The sequence below is a fragment of the Adiantum capillus-veneris genome, chromosome 21, assembly GCF_014529385.1.
Source record: "Adiantum capillus-veneris isolate H3 chromosome 21, ASM1452938v2, whole genome shotgun sequence".
In the NCBI taxonomy this organism is placed as follows: Eukaryota; Viridiplantae; Streptophyta; class Polypodiopsida; order Polypodiales; family Pteridaceae; genus Adiantum; species Adiantum capillus-veneris.
The window spans coordinates 49,520,298-49,546,001 of NC_140951.1; the positions used below are offsets into that span (position 1 = coordinate 49,520,298).

General features: G+C 48.3%; 1 protein-coding gene across 2 annotated transcripts; it reads left to right on the top strand.

Moving 5' to 3' along the window:
* The first annotated feature begins 1,513 nt into the window (after positions 1–1,513).
* LOC147430922 (uncharacterized) lies at positions 1,514–25,115 on the top strand. Of its 2 annotated transcripts, none has more exons than XM_086493465.1 (6): positions 1,514–1,671; positions 2,612–3,471; positions 23,711–23,832; positions 24,467–24,507; positions 24,586–24,684; positions 24,789–25,115. In XM_086493465.1, the coding sequence occupies exons 2-6, from the start codon at positions 2,706–2,708 to the stop codon at positions 24,961–24,963; spliced, it is 1,203 nt and encodes a 400-aa protein (XP_086349591.1). In that variant the 5' UTR covers positions 1,514–1,671; positions 2,612–2,705; the 3' UTR covers positions 24,964–25,115. The 2 variants fall into 2 exon arrangements, with proteins under 2 accessions (XP_086349591.1, XP_086349592.1); XM_086493466.1 differs by lacking the exon at positions 1,514–1,671 and adding an exon at positions 1,736–1,974.
* The last annotated feature ends 589 nt before the right edge of the window (positions 25,116–25,704 follow it).

Below are 25,704 nucleotides of genomic sequence, written 5' to 3' on the forward strand. Positions count from 1 at the left end.
CGACTCCCAAGTTAATGAGGCCTTCTTACAACGCCAATGTATCATGGCTTGGGAGAAATCCGGAGGTTCTAGCTTCAGCCATTACACCACACACGTTGCCCCAAACTACAAATCTCTCTTCTTCTCGGAACGAGGTAACCGAACCCATTCCTACATCCTTGAGCCCATCCCGTTGAGTGCGATCCGCACCATTGCCTCCATTTGTCTTAGCTCCCATTCTCTACGCTGCGAGACAGGACGTTGGGGCACTGGCGAGGAGTGTCATCGACTTTGCACCTTATGCCCTCGTCAAGTGCGAGAGAGTGAGTACCACACACTCCTTGAGTGCTCAGCTTTTGACCACATTAGGTCCTCTTTTCCCCATATATTCAGCCATGAGCTCTCCCTACATACCTTCCTCTCCCAACCACGATGTGGACTCTCTATTGCGACGCTCATTTCAGCCATTTTTGAGCATCGAGAGTCACTTATGAACTCCACTCACACCACGTGACATGTTCATTTGGTCCCATAGGTCATATTTGACCTCCCAGGACGATAATAGAACTATCTATCTCTCTCTCTCTCTTCATGCAATGATCCTGTATAAACGTTTGAAAAGCAATTTCGGACCATGGATGGCAAAAATTTTGTGTGTGTGGGTGGGGGGTTGGGGGCAAAAACTCGCAAAATGGGAACATTGTCTTTGCAAATTCATTGTCCACTAACTGAGGTAATGTAGTTTATTTAGATTCATGCTCTAGTAGGGGAATGCATCCACCCACAATCTAGAGATTTTATTTTTGGAATATGCTTGGAATCTTGGTTGTTGTTTTTTGTGATTTGTTAAAAAGTGTACCATCCCTAATGCCTCAAGAACACTAAAAAGTGAAATTTCTCGAAGAGAGCATCGAGATAAAATCTAAAAATTATAAATCTTGGTATTATCTACTTCTCCTTGTCATGATGAATCTGGTGCAATTTTCAGATGTTGAAAAAGGATTATATTTGCAAAATCCCCCCGCCCCCCGCACGCCCAGGCCCCACAACCCGAAATCATCATTTTTCAAATTCATACTGGCAGGTTGTAACTTTTAGTACCCGAAATCTCTGTAGATTCCCTACATTCCTTGCCTTGCTAAGTAAGGAGGAGTAAAACTACAAGGCATAAGCAGGTCTTGAACTCCTGTAACCCGCGTTCAGCTCTTGTCACCGTGCTCTAGCCAACTTGTGCCCAACATTTCGTACTCAAAAGGTACAACTCAACTTTAAAAAAGAAGTCTCCAGTTGTACGCATCATTGTCGTTGCTTTTGCGTTTCGCCCTAGACCATTGCCTCCCACACGAGCTACCAGCCACCTACTTCTCGCCTTGTCACCCAACATGTTTCTCTCTCTACTCATCACCTCGTTGCCCCGTCACCTCTGCTTGCCTTCACGAATTGGTCGAAGAGGGCATCTTCAAAAGATTCTGCCTAAGCGGTATTTTCTAAAATGTGTGCGACATGCTTTACCCTACCAGGACAAGAGAGTGCCACATGCACATTTCAAATTTGAGGGGACAGATAGAACTGAAGGGAAGGTTGTGGGAGGCTCGGAGTGGACAATCCGAGGCAGCTTTCAGGCTTGGTACCGCTACCTACGGAACACCTTCGCTCTTTCCTCTCTGCTTCGTCCTTGCAGACATCTGACGGGTACTCTTCTCCGTTCTCGTCTCTTATGCATGTTTGTCCACAGAGAGAGAGAGAGAGAGAGAGAGAGAGAGAGAGAGAGAGAGAGAGAGAGAGAGAGAGAGAGAGAGATCAAACTTAGCTTTACCAGTGTATTGCGGTGAGCGCTAATGGGATTGCAGTCCTGTGAATCAGTATTGCGAAGTTTGCTGTAAAATTCACACACACACACACACACACATACACACACTAGCATCAGCAATTCAGCTTGCAGGAGCTTCAGCTAAAAGCCAAAGATGTATCCCCAGCGAGAACATGAGCCAGCAAGTAATTACACGCATGTGCTTACCTGTTGATGTCTATTGAAACTGCTTGTTGGACTATATGCATTGGGGTCCTGGGCATTATTGTCCAAACAGCCTAAAGAGATACTTTTGCAACCCATCTTTGCAAACTCTGTCCAGGCATCATTCTGCATGCTTATGACCGACCATCTGTGTCAGAATTTGTGATGTTTGTTTTACTTGCTTTTTTGATATGATAGTGAAAAGCACGCTATTACAGTACTAATATCAAGGAGGCACTTAGTGATCTTCTGTGTGGTTGAGTTTTTAGCTTTTTTGGATTCTTTCCACCTTTGGGTACCATTCTTAGATTAGACCGTACATTTCTTTTTCCACTTTCTCTGCTTGTGTGAGGTGTAAATCTTATGAAGTTGTGTATGAATGGTTTATCTTTTTCTGCCGTATGGGATCGATAGAATTTCCCTCTTTTTTTTTGACAGGTTGCCTTTAGTTATGCTAATATAACTTGTCACTTCTAAAAGATGTATTAGTTGTAAGGGCGGTGTAGTATTGAATTATGTCATCTGGTATTCTATGTCCAGTTTTTTGGAATTGTGAACAGCCCCTAAATTTAGGAATTGTAATTTTTAGGTTGTTTTTCCATTTTGTTTTCTTTTCAGGACGGGCTTCATAGGCTGTTAGCTTTGCAAATTTTGAAAAATGAGCATTCTGCACTCTTTGTCAGAGGATAATCTTGCAGTCAAGTAAAAGCAGATGCTTGGGACAGTGTGTTTTCGGCTATGCACTCATCGAAGCAACCTGTGCTCTCCAGCAGTGGTTCATTCATATGCATATCATTCTCTCCAGCATCCATTTCAAGTTACCTGCAGGCATGCTACAGCTACTAGCTTATGTCGGAGCTTGAGCTGGTCACGCCTACATGCACAGACAAGTCAGGGAGATTGCAGTGTGCAAGCATTAGGCTCTACTCAGAAATGGTGTTGCCATAGTCGTTTTTGTGCAGAAAAAACGGGCGAAATAAGTTGTGCCACTATTTGGCATGGACTTGTGCCGTCACATCACCAGTCAATTAGTATCTCTTCATCAAACAATGCACCAAGATTGTTTACTCAATTCCAGTCTACCTTTAGTAATCAATCAAGTGTTACCAATGGTGGTGAAGAACATGGAAAACGTTTATTTCCAGGTGTCCCGTTGAGTGGCAAGAAGAGAAGTGAGTATGGGTTGAAGTTTCCAGATGTCTCTCCCTTAGGCAATAGAAAGTTCGCTATGGCAACAGGTTTATTGGATGGTTCATGGAATGTGGCCTGGGATGTCAGACCTGCTCGATGGCTTCATGGGAGACACTCGGCTTGGCTCTTATTTGGAGTACGTGCTTGTTGCCCTGTGGTAAGTGGTTTATCTGAGCCGTTGCCATTAGGCCCTCTTTCAAAAGTTGAAGATGCAAGTAAAGATCTTTTGGAGCCGAACAAATTTGATTTTCAAGGGAAGCAAGTGTTTACGGACTACACTATAACTGGTGAGTGGGCATGTGCATCTCACATATTTATCATAATCTGTATATTCTTCAAAGTTAGATTACATTATTTTCAGCACTTTTTCATTATGCATGCTTGTTTGCACACATTGTGCGTGTGTGTTGATGTGATAAGATTTTATATGCTAGGAGACCCGAGAGACTGAGAACCAAGAAGTAGTCTTGGTGTTAGGTTGTATATTCTAGGGATTTTGGGATCACATCGCTATGGTAACTTGAGGTGTGTGCCCTTGAGATTTCCGTCTTAAAAGAAGATTGTTTGAGAGAGAGAGAGAGAGAGAGAGAGAGAGAGAGAGAGAGAGAGAGAGAGAGAGAGAGAGAGAGAGAGAGAGAGAGAGAGAGAGAGAGAGAGAGAGAGAGAGAGAGAGAGAGAGAGATTGATAGATAGATGTCCTCGGAGGTCAAATATGACCTATGGGACCAAAGTTACATGTGATGTAGTATGTGTATGGCTGATGAGTGACTCTCGATGCTCCAAAATTGTAGTGATGAGAGTCGCAATGGAGAGCCCACACTTTGGCTGGGAGAGGAAAGTGTGTAGGTCTAAGTTATGGTTGAAAATGTGAGAGAAGCAAGTTCGGATGTGATCAAAAGCTGAGCACTCTAGTAGTGTGTGGTACTCAGACTCTTGAACTTGCAGTGAGCATAATGTGCACAATCGATTGGACTCTTCTCCATTGCCCCAACGCCCTATCTCGCATCGAAGGAAATGGGAGCTAAGCCGAATTGCTGCGATAGTGCGTATCGCGGACAAGGGAATAGGCTCAAGCAAGAGAGAGAGAGAGAGAGAGAGAGAGAGAGAGAGAGAGAGAGAGAGAGAGAGAGAGAGAGAGATCATGGTGAGGGCTACCACCTTGTTGCTTCTCAGTTGGAGCTACTATCACTAGGAGGTGTATTTTTCTTGTTGCCTTCTTTAAATATACACTACATTTTTATTTATTTTATTTCGGCTTGTTTTTCTCGAAACCCTTGAAAAGGTGCAAGTGGACATTGCCTGTCCAGTGTGAAATGGCTGTAGCCAAATGAGTTTCTCAGATCGGGAATCTAGGCTAGTTAGTCGGGGACTGGTCGAGCGAGTTAGCATTGAATTTTGAAGTATGGAAGCTTTTGTGCGCCTAAATGAAATTTGGGCCACTTGGCAAGTCATTGACAACTTTATAAGTTGGGAGGGGTTAGGAAATTGAAACGTAAGGGGCATATTGGACACATGGATGAAGGAGAGCCACCTGCTTCACAAGTCAACACTCTAGAAGCTAAGGGCCAGCTTGAGGGCGCCCAAGAGAGGGGAGGGCTGTTTTTACCCTTTTGCGAGTGGATTTTCAGGTTCACAACTTTAATGGAAAGGTTGCCTTCTACCTTGTCTCATGTAGCGTGATGATTTTTCTCTCGTGCATCTCTCTTCCCCTTGCACATATGGTAATGCCCCACTAGTTGGGCTACTCAAGACAACTATCAACTACCTCATTTTTGTGCTAATTTTTCCGATTTAATGCTTCTTTTAGTGCTAGGCTTCATTATGGCTGAGTCTGCCCTTGATCTCCGGAGTCATGACAGAAACTCAGCACGGTGAACTTTGTGTTGATGTATGCTCATGTGTGTGTGTGCGTGTGGTGTGTGTTGTGTTGGGAAGCATATGTTAGTACCTAGTTCTACACCCACTATTGGGCACTGACGACGTTAGTGGGGATGTCGTGGTATTTAGTCAATACTATGCATGATGGAGCTGATGGTTATATTGTCTTGTGGGTGACTACCATGGGTCTATACCTTGCACTTTCCTTCAAGGGTGAATCTTGGCTTATCCTGGATTCATATAGGTATACTCAAGACAACTATGTACAGTCTTGTAGGTTTTAAGCGTATTTGCCAAGGCAAGAGCTTTTTGAACAGGAACTGGATTAGCTAATTGCTAATCCTCCATAGGCACGTACAGTTCCATTGTGACAGATTGTGAAATTGAAGGGTTTGCTCGAACTTGTCCAAATCAAAAGAGAAGTGTTCCATTGTGTGCGGTAGCTCCTGAGACACGCATAGACGTGTAAGTGTACGGATCGTTGGTCTTCAATCGAATCTTCTGAACGAGAACCGGATTAGCTAATCGCTAATCCCCCACAGACATGCACAGTTCCATCGCGACAGATTGCAAAACAGAATAGTTTTCTCGCTTGCAAACTTGTCCAAATCAAAGGGGAAGTGTTCAATTGTGTATGGGTGTCAAAAAACGGGCACCATGTGCCAATAGAAAAGAACAGATTGAACAGACTTTTAGCACTTCAATAACAACTAAACTGAAAGAGAGAAACGACACGCTACATGGAGTGGAGGTGTCACGTGACACATCCAACCCTATGTGTCTGTGGACAAGCTACAGCACAACAAGGGTTCAGTCAGTCCAGTCACTCTAGCTTAGGAAGTGTTCTGGCACTTTTGTGAGTCTGTTCGCAGACCGTGCATGCCCAGGCACTTAGATTAGATGCATATCCTCTGGTTGCACACAGCATGACCATCAGATTCCCATTAGATCCCATCAAGAGCATTTTTACAGTGCATAGACCTATTTTTCCTATTTTTGACATTTTTCACTTATTATTTTTAAGCGACTTTTGTTGGAAAGTAGGTAGGGCAATTTTGCGAAGTCAATATATAAGCAAACCAGAGTTAGCACTTTCTGGCAGAAGAGGCAGCAGGAGCACTCGCTCAACAGGCAACTTCTCAGCAGAACCCCGAAGATCCCTAGCGTTTTTGCCTCACAGCAGCTACCCTAGCGTTTTTGCATCAGTAGACCAGCCCTGGCATCTTTGTTCAGCAAATCAGCCTAGCGTTTTGCATTTGCAGAACAACCACAGCAGCAAAAGGATCAATTTCAGCCCTAGCGTTTTTGGGACAGCAGAGCATCTAACGTTTTGCAGTTTCTCCGCGACGGAACATTAAGAAACCCTAGCATTTTCAGTTTTCAGCCTTTAGCACTCGTAGAAGAAGTCCCGAACCTCGTAGATCTCACCTTCCCGCATCAATTCCTCGCCGCACGGGGGGATCCATCGAAGTTTGCAGTTTCAGCCCGGAAAACGCAGATTTCAGCATCTGCGTTTTCAGCACGTCGTCGTCGCATCGTCGTCATCGACTTCGTCCCCTACATAGAGTCAGAATTCAGCAGATAAAGATTTGCAGATTTCAGTCCGTCTCGTCGTCGTCCTCATCGTCGTTGACATCGTCGGCAAGTCCAAAGCATTGTAGAGATTTGTGCAATCATAAGTAGATCGCTCTCGCCGTAGATAGGGGGGCCTTCGGAGGAGGGTTTGACAACTTGCTTGGTGTCGTATTCTTCTCTCTCTATCTCTCAGTCTCATGCACCTTCATTCACAGTGTTCACCACTTTGTTTGTGTCCATTGCACTCTCTCACTAAAGGAACGGAAGGCTCTTCCTTTCGTAAGTAAAAGGAACCCTTGAGCACAGTTCTGAGCACTCATCTTGAGCAAAGTTCAACATCACTTCCGCTGCACCTTACATTGGTATCAGAACTTTGGCAGTGTTCTGTATCAGTCAAGGAAAGAACCACAAGAACCACAATTTTTTTTTGCTTGTTGAGGTCGCACGAACCCAAATTCACTTGGGGGTGTCGATTCCTAATCGTGTTTTTGAAGAGTGACAAGAAACCCAATAAAGAAGGGCTTGTCCAGCCTCTCCTTGTGCCTCTTTTCACTCATTGAGAGCGGACTGTGCACTTAGCGGCCAGCCAGTCAACGTGAGGTGGGAAAAAGCAACCTTGGTGTGAGTGCAAGGCTGCCAAGGGATGCGCCCGCGGAAAAGAGCAGAACTCGGGTGAAGAGAAGATCCTTCTCTAACACAGATTGTAAGCGAAAAAAGAACCTCAAGAACCTCAAGACCCAAGAACCTCAAGAACTCAAGACCCCCAAGAATCCAAGTTCCTCGTGACCTTAAGAACCCAAGAAACCCAAGAACCCAAGTTCCCCGTGAACTTAAGACCCCAAGACCACAAGAACCCACAAGAACTCACGACTTCAGTGGATGGTCATCACTCGAAGCGGAATGGATACTTCGCTTGGAATTGATGAGAATGAGAGAGGCGAAGAAGACTTTTCCCCACCAAGAGGTTTTTTCGACCCTCTCCTTTCCCCATCTACGCCAAGGATTGCACTAACTCCTATGGAGGAGTTGGAGCAGATGTTTATGGACAGGAAGTTAGAACGCGAAGCAAGAAGAGTAGAAAGAATGGCAGAAATGGATCGCAGACACGCAGAAAGAAAAGCAGAAAGAGAAGCAGAAAGAGAGGCAGCCATAGAGCGTGAGCATGAGCAAGCGCGACACATGCAAGAGTTGTTGCGACTCCTTTCTCAAGTGCAGGCACAAATGCAAGAGATTTGGGAAAAGGAGACTCTCTCAGTCTCTTCTTCTACAAAGCATGATACACAAGATTTGCATGATGATTTGAATGACAAGCATGATGATTTGCATGTTGATCAAGATGTGATTTCTCATAAGCATGATGATTTGCATAATGATCAAGATGTGATTTCTCACGAGCATGATGATTAGCATGAAGATGATGTGATTGTTCACAAGGATGATATTTTAGTTGATACTTTTTCTAGTGAAGCTAACCTCATTGGAGATTCGATCAATCACGAAGAACCAATCTTGGCTCTTGAGCGTAGGTCCAAAGAACCCCCTCAGGAAGAACCATCTTGGCTCTTGAGCCTAGGTCCAAAGAACCCCCACAGGAAGTACTATGTGTTCGAATGATTTGTCAGCACGCATTGTTCGAGTGTTTCATTCGTGATCGTTTCCTGTATTTTAGTCAGCGTCTTTATGTGATCCCTTTTCCTAGGCATGGCATATTGTACGTTGAGCACGTTTCACTCATGAATGAGCACGGATGTATGCGGATTATTCATGAAAAGCTGAAAAGTATGCATTCAAGGAAGTCACATTCCATGTCTCTTCCTTGGCATGACACAATCGTAGAAAGAGCACAAGAAAGTATGAGCACCAAGCATGGGCATTTCTGTTGTGAATTGCCACAGTTGATCGATTTAGATCAGCAAGACAAGATTAGATCTCATTGTTTGCGTGTGTGTGGTGAATAGTTTTGCACTCCGTCTCTATGTTCATATACATTGCATGCACAGTTTGTTCGACAGACGAGATTTTTTCCAATCACTTTACATGGAATAGGTATGTTCATGTTTTTGTGTTGGAAGTGGTTTCAGGAATTTTCAACCTCAGAGATTCTTGAAGAAGGTAGACGCATGACTCTAGACCATAGTTACCCGGAACGCGGAACGGGAACGGTGACGGGATCCCCGCGGAACGGGGGAACGGCTAGGGGTCCGGAACGGGAACGGCGCGGAACGGGAGGTTAAAAAACACCCAAATAGTGCATTTTTTAGCTCCTTGTGTTTAAATACAAGGAGTATTAGAGTGCTTTGACTCTAATACTCACAAAAAACTCGTTTTGAAGACCATTCAACCTTGCTATGACTAGATGAAGATGAGAGAGAGAGAGAGAGCTTGAGAGAGTGAGAGGGAAGAGACTCCAGAGAGTGAGAGGGAGAGGGAGAGATTTGAGAGAGTGGGAGGGAGAGGAAGAGAGCTTGAAGGCTTGAAGCCTTGAGCCTTGAGAGAGTGAGTCTTGAGAGGGAGAGATCTTGAGAGTGTGAGAGGGAGAGAGCTTGACCCTTGAGGATTAGCTTGTGGAGAGAAAGGGGGAGGGGGGTGCATTTTATGAGTCCTTGAGGCCTTGCACACTTCAAAAAGAAGCCCAAACATTTACTTCAATTTTTCCAATTTTTGCCAAATTTGTTTGTAGCCGTTGGCCGTTCCAAGGGCATTTCGGAACATTCCGGGGGCGTTCCGGAACGTTCCGGAACGGCCATTCCGGTTTGCACTGGCCACCTGGAACGTCAGACGTTCTGGGACGTTTCGGAACGTTCGGGAAGGGAACTGCCCCCCGGAACGCCGGAACGGGGGCTAGGGGGCGTTCCCCGGTAACTCTGCTCTAGACGAAGGTGAAGCATCGAAGGAGCCACATAAGACTTGTGTCGCTTTCGGCGCGGCTCAAAGAAGCAAGCGTTGCAGACCTTTATGAAGTTCAAGTACCGCACGACCCACACATCAGAGTGGGCCGGCGAAGAGTCTCTTCCAGGATTCCGGATGCTATTGGCAATCTCCCTCGACGGCATACAGTTTGGTACCAATATCTCACTTTGAAAAGGAGGGGATGTCACGTGACACATCCAACCCTATGTGTCCGTGTGTGTCCGTGGACAAGCTACAGCACAACCAGGGTTCAGTCGGTCCAGTCAGTCTAGCTTAGGAAGTGTTCTGGCACTTCTGTGAGTCTGTTCGCAGACCGTGCATGCCCAGGCACTTAGATTGATGCATATCCTCTGGTTGCACACAGCATGACCATCAGATTCCCATCAGATCCCATCAAGATCATTTTTACAGTGCATAGACCTATTTTCCCTATTTTTGACATTTTTCACTTATTATTTTTAATTGATTTTTGTTGGAAAGTAGGTAGGGCAATTTTGCTAAGTCAATATATAAGTAAACTAGAGTTAGCACTTTCTGGCAGAAGAAGCAGCATGAGCAGGAGCACTCACTCAACAGGCAACTTCTCAGCAGAACCCGCAAGATCCCTAGCGTTTTTGCCTCACAGCAGCTACCATAGCGTTTTTGCATCAGTAGACCAGCCTTGGTGTTTTTGTTCCACAAATCAGCCTGGCGTCATCACGACACAGCAGATCAGCCTAGCGTTTTGCATTTGCAGAACAACCGGCAACAGAAGGATCAATTTCAGCCCTACCGTTTTTGGGACAGCAGAGCACCTAGCATTTTGCAGTTCCTCCGCGACGGAACATCAAGAAACCCTAGCGTTTTCAGTTTTCAGCCTTTAGCACTCGCAGAAGAAGTCCCGAACCTCGCAGATCTCACCTTCCCGCAACAGTTCCTCGCCGCACGGGGGGACCCATCGAAGTTTGCAGTTTCAGCCCGGAAAACGCAGATTTCAGCATCTGCGTTTTCAGCGCGTTGTCGCCGCATCGTCGTCATCGACATCGTCCCCAACATAGAGTCAGAATTCAGCAGATAAAGATTTGTAGATTTCAGCCCGTTTCATCATCGTCCATTGTCGTCGACATCGTCGGCAAGTCCAAAGCATTGTAGAGATTTGTGCAATCATAAGTAGACCGCTCTCGCCATAGAGAGTGGGGCCTTCGGAGGAGGGTTTGATAACTTGCTTGGTGTCGTATTCTTCTCTCTCTATCTCTCAGTCTCATGCACATTCATTCACAGTGTTCACCACTTTGTTTGTGTCCATTGCACTCTCTTACTAAAGTATCGTAAGGCTCTTCCTTTCGTAAGTAAAAGGAACCCTTGAGCACAGTTCAGAGCACTCATCTTGAGCAAAGTTCAACATTCACTTCCGTTGCACCTTACAGGCGGACGCCGGAATTCCACCCCAGAGAGTATTCCAGAGAGCAGGCTGGAGTGTAGGTCGCCCCCCCCCCCCCCCCTGCATCACTATCATCCTGCTGGTGAAAGATAGCTCAAACTGAAGTGCCGGGCCCGTGAGGGTGGACCAAGCCGTTGCCCCCCAAGTGTACTGTCGAGCCGTGGAGAGCGCAGGCATCAGCCGAAGAACACGTAGCCACACTTGCTGGGCCGAGGGACAGTCCCAAAGACAGTGACGCTGACTCTCCACCAACTGGTCACAGGCTGCACATGCGGCCGAGAGACCACTATGCACAAGCCAGCTCCCTATTGCTGTGGCTCTGTGTGCAACCAGCCACTGGAACAAAGTGACGCGCCTCGGCTGTCTGGAGTCCCGCAGCCTCTGCCAAAAGGCTGCCAAGAACTCGACTGTGAGGCCCTCCTCCTGCCAATGACGTGCTGCAGCGGGGCGGGCCTCTCTCTGTGCTGCAAGTATATGACGTCCAAGCCGAACAGTGTACTGAAAGAAGGGGACTCTTGGGTGGTCTGCAGAAGAGAAGGGGTCCCTCTATAGCCACTCACCAGGATCCCACTGTACTCCTGCCAGTGGACAACACTCCCAAGCCCATAGCCTCCAGTGTCCAGTCTCGAGCTGCTGGGTTAGGGTCTATGACGCAAGTCCTCCCACAGATGCCCACAACTCGGATCCTCTGGAAACAACACTCTGCTACCTGCGAGGCCTCTACTGCAACTCGTAATCGTCCCCCACCCTGCAGCTCGAAGAACAAGGCTAGGATAGTCTCTGAGCAGGCCCTGACTGAAATGAGAACCTCTAGTCGTGTGAAGGCTCCCATCCACCGGGGTGCTACTGGCTCGAGAGGCGTGAGCCACTCAGCTGGAACTGACTCTGAGATGTCCTGACACATGCTCTGCACCCCTCTCATGCCCTGTAGCTGGACACCCTGCACCTCCTCTGACAAACCTGTGAACTCTAGCCAGTCACCTAGAGAGCGTGCTGGACCTGCTGCCATGGGACCCCAAGAAACATGAGGCCGACTCCCAACCAAGTGGCCTCTCTGAGTGCTAACCATGGGGTTCCAGACGAGGGGCTGCCGTAGGCGCTTCTCCGTGCACGTCGGCTGTCTCTGCTCTAGGCCACGCCGTAAGAGCTCCCAAGATCGAAGCAAACTCACAACGAATCGGTCCTCCAGTCTCTTGCTCAAACCAACTCGGCGCAACTCTGTAAAGATCCATCTGGTCGAAGGTTGCCAAGGGCCTCCTGACTGAGGCACCCTGGCACGAAGCCTCTGCAGCAAGAACTCCTTACGGGGCTCCTCGCCTGGAAGAAGTCCTCTGACTACGAACTTCCCAAGAAGGGCTCTGCTCTGCTGTGCTGGATCAATGATCCCAAGCCCTCCCTGAGAACAAGGAAGTGTGATGACCGACCAAGCCACCTTGGCTCGGGCAATCAGAGTGTCACGACCTGACCAAAGGAAGTTCCTGATCAGCCTCTCTACCTGGCTGATACAAGAACTCGAGAAGATCCAGCAAGAAGTGATGTACCACATAGTCGCCAACAACACCTGGTTGGCAACTACTACTCTACCAGCCAGCGAAAGTCGTGCGGAGCTCCAATGTAACAGCTTTCTCCTGATGGACAGGAGAAGAGGAGCAATCTGCTGCTCGGGAGACAAGTCCAAACCAACCTGACAACCCAAGTACGGAACTGCAGTCCCTGGAGGAATCCACTTGAAACCCTCTCCTGGCATCCAATCTGGCACAGGAGCACTGCCAACCGAGAAAGCCACTTTCTTTCTCCAGTTGATCAGTGCGCCCGATGCACAACAGAAGGTCTCCAAAGCTTGCTCACATCTGTGTAGATTGGCCTCCTGGCCCTCTAAGTACAAGGCTGAGTCGTCGGCAAACTCAGCGTCCAGAAGCTCATCTCCCCGTATAGGGAGTGCTAAGCCCCTCAGACCAACCTGCTGCGACACCAAAAATCTGCTCATCGCCTTCGCATAGAACAGAAAGAGAAAGGGGGCAAGAGGACAACCCTGTCTGACCGATCGTGTGAGCATGAAGCGCTCACCTCTACCTCCTGCCAAAAGCACCTGACTGTGAGCGTGTCTGTACAAAGCTGACACCCCTCTGATCCAAGCATCTGAGAAGCCCATCCTGCGTAGAGTGCCCTCTAGAAAGTCCCAGTCAACTCTGTCGTATGCCTTCTCAAAATCGAGAAGAAGAATCACAAGGTCCTCCCCACAGAGCCGTGCTAGGGCAGAAGCCTCCCAGAAAGTGAAGATGTTGTCAAGGATACTGCGTTCCTTGACAAAACCTGTCTGAGTCCCATGTATAAGGCTCTCCAAAAGTGGATGAATTTTCAAACTCAGAGCCTTGGCAAGAATTTTGTAGACTGAGTTGAGGATGGTGATGGGGCGCCACTGTCGAATCTCATCCAAGGAGCCACCCTCCTTTGGAATGAGGTAAATCAGGCCCTCACTCATGCTATCCGGCATCACTCCTGTGTGCATAATGTACTGAAAGGCACTACAAAGATCTGGGCCAAGCAGGTCCCAGTGCTCCAAGAAGAAGCTGGGAGTTAGCCCATCCTCACCTGGACAGCTACCACGAGGGAGGGCCCTAAGAGCCGTGTGCAGCTCCTCAAGCTGAAGAGACATCTCTAGCCTCTGGCGCATCTCCTCAGTCACAAGACAAGGCATCTGTGCCCAAACCTGCTCCCTGCATGCATCCTGCCGCTCTGATTGGGGCTCAGCCGACAGTAACTCACGGTAAAAGTCAGTAGCAACTACACGCATATCCTCGGGCTCACAAACAACTGATCCATCGGGTCTCCTCAACTGATTGACCTTGGCATGCGAGTGTCGAGGTCCCACCGTCTCAAAAAAAGCACCTGTCACTCTGTCACCCACCTGAGTCCACTGAGATGCCTGTCGGTGAAAGGCAAACTCATGACGCCTCTCCTCTGTGCAAGCAAGCTCCTGTCGAGCCTGCTGTAACTGCTCCTCCAACCATGGACTGTCTGGATGTTGCTCCTGCATCCTCTGTAGTGAAGCAATGCCTCGTCTGAGACGCTGCTCCTCTCTCGCTGCAGCCCGTCGAGCCAGAGACTCCTGGAGAAAAAAGTGGCTAAGCTGAGCTAGGCCTAAGGCCACTCTGTCTGCAGGTAGAGCCTGGCTGTCCATGCCCTCTGTCCAAAGAGCCTCTACCCTCTCTCTGAGTGCTGAGTCCAACAAGACCCGCTCTGGGATGCGAAGCATCGTGCTCCCACTCCTCTGTCTGTCTGCCATTGTGAGGATCACTGGTGCATGGTCCGAGAAGGATGTCCCTGCCAGGATGCCCACTGATCCTCCCAAGTCACTGAAGTGGTCACTAGTGTAGAAGCGATCTATCCGCGATAGATTCACTCCTCCCACTCTGCGGTCCGACCTAGAGAAGGCAAGACTCTCTGGAGGCCTCACAAAGCCAGAGTGCTGCCATGTATCCGAGACCCTCAAAGTCATACACAACCTCTCCCAAGCTGCCAACTCGACTCCATGCACAGTAGCATGGCTGCCTCCAATCCTGTCAGAAGGGTCCTCCAACATGTTGAAGTCCCCTCCTACACACCAATGGTCAATCTGTGGCAAAGACTCAACAATCTGTGACCAAAACTCTGCACGAGCACTCGCCACATTGGGCGCATAGATGTTCGGGAAGCCCACAAGGCCACCCTGAACCTGCATAGTAATCCACTGAGCCCTGCCTGGCACAATAATCCCTCTGTCCACAATGGCCTGCTGCAATGAGTCCGCAATAGTCATACATACCCCACCCTGGATGCCTCCAGGTCCAAAAGCAATTGACCAAAAGGTATCATATCGTCCACGCAAAATCTGACCACATCGCCGAATGCGGCTCTTAGACAGATGGTGCTCCTGTAGCATAAGGAGATCAATCTCTCCTCCCACAAGGCAACGCTGAAGCTCCTGACGCAATCGGCCCCGCTGTCGCTGAAACTAGGGCCCACCTAGTCCCTGCACGTTCCACGAGACGATCCTCATGGGGAGCGAGAGAGAACAGATGCTGCTGCAGCAGCAAGACGGGCTATCTTCGTGGCTGGCTTGGATGGGGAGTAATCCGCATCCGAGCGTCCTCTAGATAGGCGAGACTGTAGTGAGTGCCTAGCCCAAGCCCAAGCAGAGCGAGCCGTGCGTAAAGCAACCTCCTCTGTCCAGGAGTCCTCATGAATGTATACATAGCAAGGCAAACACTGCGTATCAGCAAAAAAGTACACCACAATGTGCCTACATCTTGCTGAGTCTGGGGGTGTAACCGCAAACTTGGCCAGTGGCCACAAATTCTGCAGCAAATCTGTAACTCCAAGTTCTCCCATGTGGTGTGAGAACTCGAAAACCTGTGTATGCAACCATCCCACCACTGAGTCGAGGGACCACTCTGTCTCGGTCCTACCACAGAGGCGGAAGGAGAAACCAACTGCTGAGTCCAAGGCCTCTGTCCCCCTAGCGGCAGCATGGACCCTGAAGCAGGCTGCCTCGTGGTCTGCTGCGGAATTGCCGAGAAAGCGAGTGAACCCGTAGTCGAAGAAATCCGAGCGGCGTCGGAGGTCAATGCTCGTCAGACCACGAGGGATAGCTGCAAGGGAAGATGTCTGAATCTGCAGAGGGGGCCGCAAGAAGGGCTGACCCTCTCTCGCTAGGCGACTCGTGGCAAAGGCGCTGCCAAGAGATCTCCTAGCCGCCGGCGAGGGACCAGTCTCCTTAGTCGACTGTGGAACTGGAGCAGGAGGGGGGGGGGGAGAAGGAGTTGGGGGGGACGGGGGGGAGGAAAAGCGGGGTGGGGCGAAAGAGGTAGAGGGGCGAGGTGGGGAGTGGACGGGAGCAGAGGGCGGGGGGGAGGATGAGGAGGAGGAGGGGAACTCTGAAGGGGGGGCGACTGGCGAGGGTGAAGCGGAGGTGGAGGCTGGCGAAGGGGGCTCCTCCTGCTCAAGAGGACCAAAGCGGTTCCCCGTGGGAACCCACTGTTGCTGAGTAGGCACCTGAGGGCCACTCTGAGTGCCAGGCTGTCGCTGTGGCCCCTGGCGTCGACGGCCACGGGCCTGCTGCCACCCCTCCTCCGCTGGAGCCCCAGGCTCGGAGGGTGACTCTGAATCTGTGCGTTGTGCCGTTGGCTGTGGCTGAGGCTGAAATGCAGGTCATGGCCTCCTCTGTGGACATGCCTTTGCTAGGTGGCCCATCTGTCTGCAAATGAAGCACTGGTTCGGGAGACCCGAGTACTCCACACTCTGTCTAAACCAACCCCCACTCACCCGAGGCAGAAGGATGACCTTCGGGAGCGTGTGGGTATCTCTGACCAAAACTTGAATTGAGGGGATGCCAGCTGCCTTGGCAGCTACTGATGCTGTCGTACGAGGTGTCTCCAAGACAGTCCCGATGGCGGAGCCAATCCTGGAGAGAAGTGGTAGGTACTCCCTCCGTAAACCCGGAAAGCAGACTGAGATGGGGATGTCTGCCTCCTCTACTAGCACATCCGAAGTCGGGTCAAAACCATGTCGCCACTGTCGAAAGTGGGCGCGTGATGCTCGGATGGCCAGTGGACTCATAGCTATGACCTTGGAAGCCATCTTGGAGGTCTCGAACTCGATCTGGTAGTACCCCCGTCCGAGAATCTGGACATCCAAGATCTTGCCCACCTCTGCGAGAAGGCGGGCCTGGAGAAGGTCACGCAGCTCTCCTCTGCTGGGTCGGGTGCCGAGAATCTTGCAAATGATCGAGGTCGCCTGCAAATGCTCTACCTCTGCGGCTAGGCTCGCTTGCTCTGTCGGTGAAAGAGCAAGTCGAATGGTGGCGGAGTCGGGCGATGGGGCTTTGGAGGAGTCCCTTTGGGGTGGAGCATGAGCCTCCATTAGTGTCTGCTGCTCTGAAGGAGAAGGGCGGACGAGAAGGCTAACACTTGAGAGCTCGGCAAGAAGAATCCAACTGAGAATCCACTGCCAGGCAATTCAAGCGAGGCCTTCGGAAGGGGGGGGGGGGGGTGAGGATAAGGGGCTGGAGAGGCGAGGGCAGCAGGCAGCGAACAAGAGGGGGGCAGCGGGCGGGGTTGCACTCTGGCTGGGCTGCGCGCAGGCTGGGTGCAAGCTCAGCAGCGCTCGCAGACAGACAGCGCGCAGGCGGGGGGCAGCGCGAGGGCGAAGGCGAAGGGGGGCTATGGCGAGGGGGAGCAGGAGCAGGCGGGGGGGGAGGGGAGCGCGCAGGAGCAGCAACGAGCCATAGAAGAGATCCATCGAATTCGGTATTTCTTTATATTGCATCAACACAGTACAAGCCGGTACTCCAGACTCTGCACCTTCTCCAAGAAGCATGCCAGAGAATGAGCCCTAACCTCATATTTAAAGGCCCTTGGCCTGAAAAGCAGTTACACTGAAAAGCCTTCAAAACTCAAAAGCTTATGGTCCAAAAGCAATGCCAAAAAACTGCCAGCGTGTTTTGCGGAATTCTGTACAGCTGCCAAGTCAGCGGTTAGCACAAAGCGCAGAGCGTCCGTACAGTTGCCACGTCATCAGTTTTTGCGTGAGTTTGTGTGTGGGTCCTACTTTATTTTACTTCCTTTATGTCACTAGGGTCCCATCGGACGGGGTCCCCATAAGTTGGTAGGACTTCTTCTTCTGTTACTTGTTCTTCTTAGGGTTTAGGCCCCTCGGCCAGGATCTGCAAGTTGGCTCCATTCTTCAGGGCTTTGACACGCCAGCAGTTTGTGACAGTGGGAGCTCCTGAGATACACATTGACATGTTTGCTCCGTTCAAAACGATATAGCTTGCTGCGTTTATTTGTAGGTGTAGGGTTTCGCACCTAAACTGCAAGATAAGACTAGGGAAGCTTCGGGGAAGCCTTGAGGTGGTTATACAGGAGTTTGGGCACCTGTCAGTGACCAAAATAGAAAATTACAGGAGGTTGAAATCTACATATAGCTCACCGGAAAGCTTCCAAAATGCAAGGGAATGCATCCTAGGCTTGTACTTTTGACCCACAGAGAGTTTGGCATCGTGATGTTGCTGAAATGGGGTCGAAAACCTGCAATTTCTGCTCGTGGTAGGGTTGGACAGCTTGGCGAGAGTTTGGTGTAAGTGTATGGATCGTTGGTCTTCAATTGAATAAAGAAATACCGAAAAGGGCACTAGTCTACGGGGTCTATAGGTGTCGATCTTCGTGTGCGTAGTGGCATTTTAGCCGCCGGACGCATCTATGTTCTCTTTTCTTCTCTAACCTTTGTGCAAAGTTAACAGGTAATTGAATTAGTACTGCCATCTACTATGTGCTGGTGGGTTATAGCTGCTGTAGTCCGCCACGCGTCCACGTCCTGCTCCCGAGGTAAACATGCACCTCATAGCTTCACCCTGCATTTTGTCACCATTGTATAATGGAACCGGCCTGTTAACTTCAAAAAGGGCGGTAGACTTTACTTCAAACCTTGATTTAGCTTTCATCCATTATTAGTCGTCTATTCTACCTGTGCTATAATGACAAGAGAGGGGAATGGGATACAGATGCCGGAATGCATCTGTATGCGAGTCAGACACGAGATTGGCCCCTAAATTAGGCGCCCCTTTCGGTATTTCTTTATACTTTAACAAAGGGAATAAAAGCTGTGGTTCCCTACAAGCTGCCCCGCACAATCTTGGCTGAATTTCAACTGTTCTGGCCTGATTTCGGCAGCATAACTGTACTAGGACCCTTCATAGTCAGTATTCCCACGCATTGGATGACTTTCCCGACGCATACTGACACTTTGCAAAACCTGGCGAGAATCTGCAGCACGCTGAATTCTCTGTTTTCTGCCCCGAAAATGCGCCAGATCACCTGTACAGCAGTCCCCTTGCGTCCCCGAACCTCCTGGGGGTATTAGGGTCCGTTTAGGGCCAAAACCCTAAGCCTGCAAAAATACACAGCAGGCTGTAATTCACTGTTTCGGGCTCCGTTTCGCGTGCCGGTCGCATCTGTAACAAGTCCTCGAGCTCCCGCACCTGTAGGGCTACTTGCCCTTTGAATCGGACGAGATTTCGCACGTGAAACCTCTCCTAATCACCTGTACTTGCGGGGGATTAGCCGCTAGCTAATCCAGTACCTGTGCAAGAGGCTCTTGCCTCGGCAATCGCGCATGGACCCACACGACTGTACATGGTCAATCTGATGAGCTCACTAGAGGGGCATAACCATAAAGAATAGGGGAGAGAGAGAGCAGTGAGAGGTATGCAGGTCATGACATCCTGCACCTCACTGTACATAGAGGGTAAGCCAGCACTCCATTGAAGCTCTCCCACCTGTGACAGCACTCAAAAACGAGCTCACAGCTGAAAATCACGTTTTTGCCTTCTCTTTAAGTAGTAAACTGGCCTCAGAGTGCCAAGTGTCACTCATTTGTGCATTTTTCCGCTTTAGACCCTCGGGTCTAAAAATATCTCACCTGCAGCCTCTGTTGACTTGGCCATAGAGTAACAAAATGATCCCCATGTCAAACTGCACGTAATGACGCGAAGACATTTTGTCGTCCAAAAATAGCAGTCCCTAAAATTTAGGAGTTTCTGCCATTACATTCTTCTAGGTCATCTGACCCTCTTTGTATAGTGCAGCCACACCCATAACTGAAATGTAGCCTATGTAGCAAAGGCTTCCGCTTTGGCTGGCCAATGACCCCACTTTGGCTAACCATAGTCCTTGTCCAACCTTAGTGCTCTTTAGCCCTCAGGCCTGGACTCTCTCTGAACAGTTCCACACTGGCTATGCAATGCAAGGCAGTTAGATTTCCAGAGGGGTGTTTCCAAAAGGTAAAACAAACGAAATTCCCCAAAGAAAGAGAAAATAAACAAAAATAGAATTGTCACTGGCTGGTGACATGTAATCGTCGAAGTCATTGTCTTGGTTTGTTTGTTCGTTCGAGAACTCTCTTTCTTTCTCTTGCATTCTCTCTCTATCTCTATGATTTTGCATCGTCGACTTTTGACGTGGTATCAAAGTTTCTTGGCTCATGATTGTGGGGGAGCTGAGTGAAGAGGAGATTGTGTCGAGAGCTTTGCTATATCGGCTCTCTTTTGTCAGCTTTGCTTCACTGAAATGGCTCCTCCTTATTCGAACACCAACGACCAACTTATTGGAGACAACTATGCTTATTGGAAATTGATTATGCAGCGTTGGCTTCTATGCGAAGGCTTGTGGGACATTGTCAATGGCATAGAGACAAGTTCCGTGAAGTTCTTCAACAACATGTGGAATCGACTTCAGGATGCCGAGTATCTCTAATGATTTGTTGATTGGGATGCGAGTAATGCGAAGGCGATGTTAGCAATTGCTCTCACGAAGGAAATCTCTCCTCTTGTAAAGAATTTGGAAAGTATCAATGAAATGTGGTCAAAGCTTCTCAAGATGTTTGATGGAGACTGGACAATACGAGTGGTCACCCTTCTTGGACAATTATTTTTCCATCAAGTTTATTACTTGGACATAGTTAGTTGCGTTGGTACGTACAAAGTTGCTTGAGGAGTATGAGATGGTGGCCATGACAATTGCACATCACGAAAAAAAAGTTGGATTTCAACTTGTTTCTCATTGAGGAGGAAGTTGTCTTAGTGTCCCAAGGCAAGGTTGGAGTTTCGAATCGACACATGCTACATTTGAAACTAAAAAGAAGTCTTGGAGCTGTTGTTACAACTGTGGAAAGCATGGCTATTTGTCTTGGGATTGTAAATCCAAAGGCAAAGAGGGCTCGCAAAAGGTCAAAGACAAAGGAAAGCTTGATGAGGACCACAATGACAATGACTCTACCAAGGACTCAACCGAGTTTGCTGGTGTGGTACAGGCTACACTGGCAATATGTCCAGCTTTTTAGTCCTTTGGTGGGTGCTGCAACATGCTTCAGCTAGAGAGAGACAAGTGAGGGGTAGGAAGTGGGAAGTGGTACAACCAATACTTGATTTGGACTCGTGCGTTGGAGTTCCAGGCACATTGCTTTTGGTAAGGGACGGATGTGATGCAAACAAGTTGTCACAAAATGATGATCTGGCATGTCCACCCGAACAAGACCTAATGAGAAGTGACAAAATCAGAAAGTTAATGTTTCAACTTATGGGTCCCGTCCGATGGGGCCCTAGGAACACAAGACAATCTAAAATAAAGCTCGCATAAAGACTGATGACGTGGCTAGCTGTATAGACATCTGCAATTTGTGATGATTGCTGACGTGGCAGGCTCTACGAACTTGCGTGATTTGCGGCGGAATCTCCGCTGGGCTGTGCTGCGCTGCAGCTTTTGGGTCGAGACTCGAGATGCTTTTGACCTTTGAAGCTTTTCATGTTTTGTTTTTGGGGCTCTACTTTTGGGGCAGCCCTTGTAAGAATAAAAGAGCTCTTGGGGCCTCACTGTGCAAAGCATCTAGACGCAGAGTCTGAGTGCAGAGGTCCCTCGGGAGTTGTACTTTGCAATGATTAATGATAAAGAAATACCGAAAGGGGCGCCTGAGTTTGGGCCAATACCTTTGGGCACGAAACTACGCCATGCCATGTCGCTTTGTCACGTGCGCATCTAACCCTATGTGTACGTGGAAAAGCTACCTCATGACATGGTGTCATGTGACACATCCAACCCTATGTGTCCGTGGACAAGCTAGAGCATGACCAGGGTTGAGTTCACTCAAAGTCAGTCTAGAATAGGAAGTGATCTGGCACTTTTGTGAGTATGTTCGCAGACCGTCCATGACCAGTCACTTAGATTAGATGCATATCCTCCGGTTGCAAACAGCATGATCGTCAGCATTCCCATAAGAATTCATCAGAATCCATCAAGGGAATTTTCCAGGGCATTAAACCTATTTTCCCTATTTTTGACATTTTTCACTTATTTATTAAGTGACTTTTGTTGGGAACTAGGTAGGGCAATTTCGCTAAGATAATATATAAGCAAACCAAAGCTAGCACTTTCTGGCAGATGGAGGCAACAAGAGCATTGCTCAGCAGGCCGACTCTCAGCAAGAACAATAACTCCAACCTGGCTTTTCCATCAGGCAGCCCAGTGTTTTCCAGCACAATAGGTCAACGTTTTTCCCTCAGCCCTCGGCGTTTTCAGCAGCCCTCTCCATCGCCAATACCCTCAGTCATAAGCACTTGAAAGCATCAGCAGCAGTAGCGTTTTATGGTACTGCTGTCCAGCGTTTTCAACCAGCCCTTCAGCGTTTTCCATGTAGTACAGGCTAGCGTTTGCACAAGCATGTCAGCGTTTTGCAAGCCATAATAACCTACTTTTCAGCGAGGCAAATACAGCAGTACAACAACGTTTTGAAGCAGGAGAATTCGAACCTTAGCACAGTTCGGAGCACTCATCTTGAGCAAAGTTCATCATTCATTCTGCTGCACCTTACACAAGGGTTCAGTTCACTTCAGTAAGCCTAGCTTAGGAAGTGTTCTGGCACTTTTGTGAGTCTGTTCGCAGACCGTGCATGTCCAGACACTTAGAATAGATGCATATCCTCTGGTTGCACACAACATGACCATCAGCATTACCATCAGATTATCGGGAGCATTTTATAGTGCAGAAAACCTATTTTCCATATTTTAGCCATTTTTCACTTATTATTTTTAAGTGACTTTTGTTGGGAAACTGGGTAGGGCAATTTGAGTCGGGCACTATATAAGAAAAGCTAGCGCTGGCAAATCCAGGCAGAAGAGGCAAAAGGAACACATTGTTCAACAGGCATCTTCTCAGCAAGACCTTCCCCAGCAGTTTACCTAGCATTTTCTGCATGAAGACCCAAGATCAAGCCTAGGGTTTTTCATGAAGACAGCCTGGCGTTTTGCATTGCAGATCAGCCCCGGCAGTAGCAAATTCCAATAGTTGACCTAGCGTTTTTGCATCAGCACAGATTCAGCCCTAGCGTTTTTGGATCAGCCTGACCACCTAGCGGTTGCAGATTCATCGCGACAGAACTACAAGTAGCATCAGCGTTTTCAGTTTTCAGCATCAAGACACCGCAATAGAAGTCCCAAACCTTGCAGATCTCACCTTCCCATAGCAGATCCTCGCCGCACAGTTAGATCCACCGAAGTTTGTAGATTCAGCCCGGAAAACGCAGATTTCAGCATCTGTGTTTCAGAGCGTCGTCATCGCATTGTCGTCACCGACATAGAGTCAGAATTCAGCAGATGAAGATTTACAGATTTCAGCCCTTAGTGTTTTCAGATTTCAGCCCGTCTCGTCGTCGTCCTCATCGTCGGCAAGTCCAAAGCATTGTAGTGATTTGTGCAATCAATAGTAGACTGCTCTCGCCATAGAGAGTGGGGCCTTCGGAGGAGGGTTTGACAACATTCTGGTGTCGTATTCTTCTCTCTCTATCTCTCAGTCTCAACACCTTCATTCACAGTGTTTATCCACTTTGTTTGTGTCCATTGCACTCTCTCACTAAAGGAACGTAAGGCTCTCCCTTCCGTAAGTAAAATGAACCCTTGAGCACAGTTTGGAGCACTCATCTTGAGCAAAGTTCAACATTCACTTCCACTATACCTTACACGCTCTCTCTCTCTCTCTCTCTCTCTCTCTCTCTCTCTCTCTCTCTCTCTTGTTTTGCCTCTTGAGCGATAGGTTGACACACGCATCTCTAGAGGTCCACTTGTACTTAGTGTAGAGCTCCCTTTTTTTTGTTTGTTTTTTTTGTTGGGGGGGGGGGGTCTGAAGCTTATCATTATAGTCGTTTCATGATTGGTATAGGTATACCCGGTGATGGCCGATGTTTGTTCCGTGCCATTGCATATGGTGCTTGCTTGAGGGAGGGACAGCTTGCACCTAGTGACAGCTCTCAACAGGACCTTGCAGATGAGCTTCGAGTGAATGTAAGTGTACTTAACCATGTGACGGACTTTGTTACTTAAGGCTTCAAGTTGTATGGTGTAGCTTTAATGATCCTCTTTTTACTCTCTCTCTCTCTCTCTCTCTCTCTCTCTCTCTCTCTCTCTCACACACACACACACACACACACACACACACACACACACACACACACACACACACACACAAATCCCACCCCTACACATCTACACCACGCACCTGCCCTCAAACGTGCACTTGTACTCTGCTCTCTCTCTCTCTCTCTCTCTCTCTCTCTCTCTCTCTCTCTCTCACTCACACACACACACACACACACACACACACACACACACACACACACACACACACACACACACAAATCCCACCCCTACACATCTACACCACGCACCTGCCCTCAAACGTGCACTTGTACTCTCTCTCACTCACACGCGCACACACGTATACATGTTTTTTGTTAATGGAAAAACGGGAAGCTATATACTATGTACAAGAGACCTCTGGGGATGCTCGATGGGCCTATCTCCCAGAAGTAAGTACAAAATGGAGTACAGTGTGAGGGCTAGCTATACATCATGGTGGCATATAGGAGAATGCAGGATAAACGCACGCATACATGTTAAAGCTGGATTTGGTTGACAGGTTGTAGATGAGCTGATACGCAGACGGGCTGATAGTGAATGGTAAGGAACATTCATGGTCGTATTGTGGTCTCTTTTGGTTTAGCTTTAGTGAGTGTTTTTGGCATTCATGTGCTTCAGGTTTATTGAGGAGGATTTTGACATTTACACGTCAAGAATGCGTGAGTGCTATGTGTGGGGTGGAGAGCCAGAGCTACTTATGGCTTCACATGTTCTAAGGTGAGATTTGGAATTTGCTTGAAGTGTCAATTTTCTGGAAGTTCATGCCCATGTTGGCGTTGTTCCTGTGCTAAGTCGTCACTATCCTCCTTTATTCTTTGCAGAGCACCAATAATAGTGTATCTATTCCATCAAAGCTCAGGTGGAATTACATCCATAGCAGAGTATGGCTCCGAATATGGAACTGAGAACCCCATAAGAGTTTTGTATCATGGTTTTGGGCATTATGATGCTGTTCAGGTACCCGAATCAGAACATCTTCCACATTGTAATTCTTAACAGGGAGAAAGAATAAAGCCATTAGGCGCAGGTTTTTGTAGGTAGGAAAAGCGGGTATTGGGGCTGATAAGCTACTGCGTCTGTACCATCATGTCTTGAGCGCCAATGTTATGTTATTCTTTGCGTAAAAGAAGAGAGATGTCAATTGATCTGATTTTGCGTAGAGATCCCCCCCCCCCTCCCAAAAAAAAAAAGTAATAAAAAAAAATCGGCGCAACACACCTAACCACCCACCCCTTTCCAAGGTTCTTTCTTGTTATCCAAGTGATGATCTTGTTCAGCCTGATGCACGACTTACCCCGTTGTCACTGTCAGGCTTGAGGCGACGTCGATTATTGTAGCCATGGTTTGTCAAATACACCATCGTCTATGCCATTGCAGGTAGATATTTGACTGGAAATTACAGATCAGTGCCTCTTCTACTGAACTTGGGTGTAAATATGCAATTGGACCTCATGGAAGATACTTGGGCATGTGGGTGCCACTATGTTACAGAGAAACAGAGATGTGCTGTTGCAAGTGTGAAGTTTTTAAGGTCTTTAAATGGAGATCTCCAAGCCATAGGGAATACATTGATGCGACTTAGGCTGAAGGGTATTGCACCACCGATTGGACTAGCCAAGTGAGTTAAGTGCTCGATGCTCTTGAGTCTCTCTTTGAGAGTAAGAAAGGAGGTGTACAATAAAGTGAAAGATCATAGGAGTCTTCTCTATACCCCCAGATTAGTAGCTCTAGTAGAGG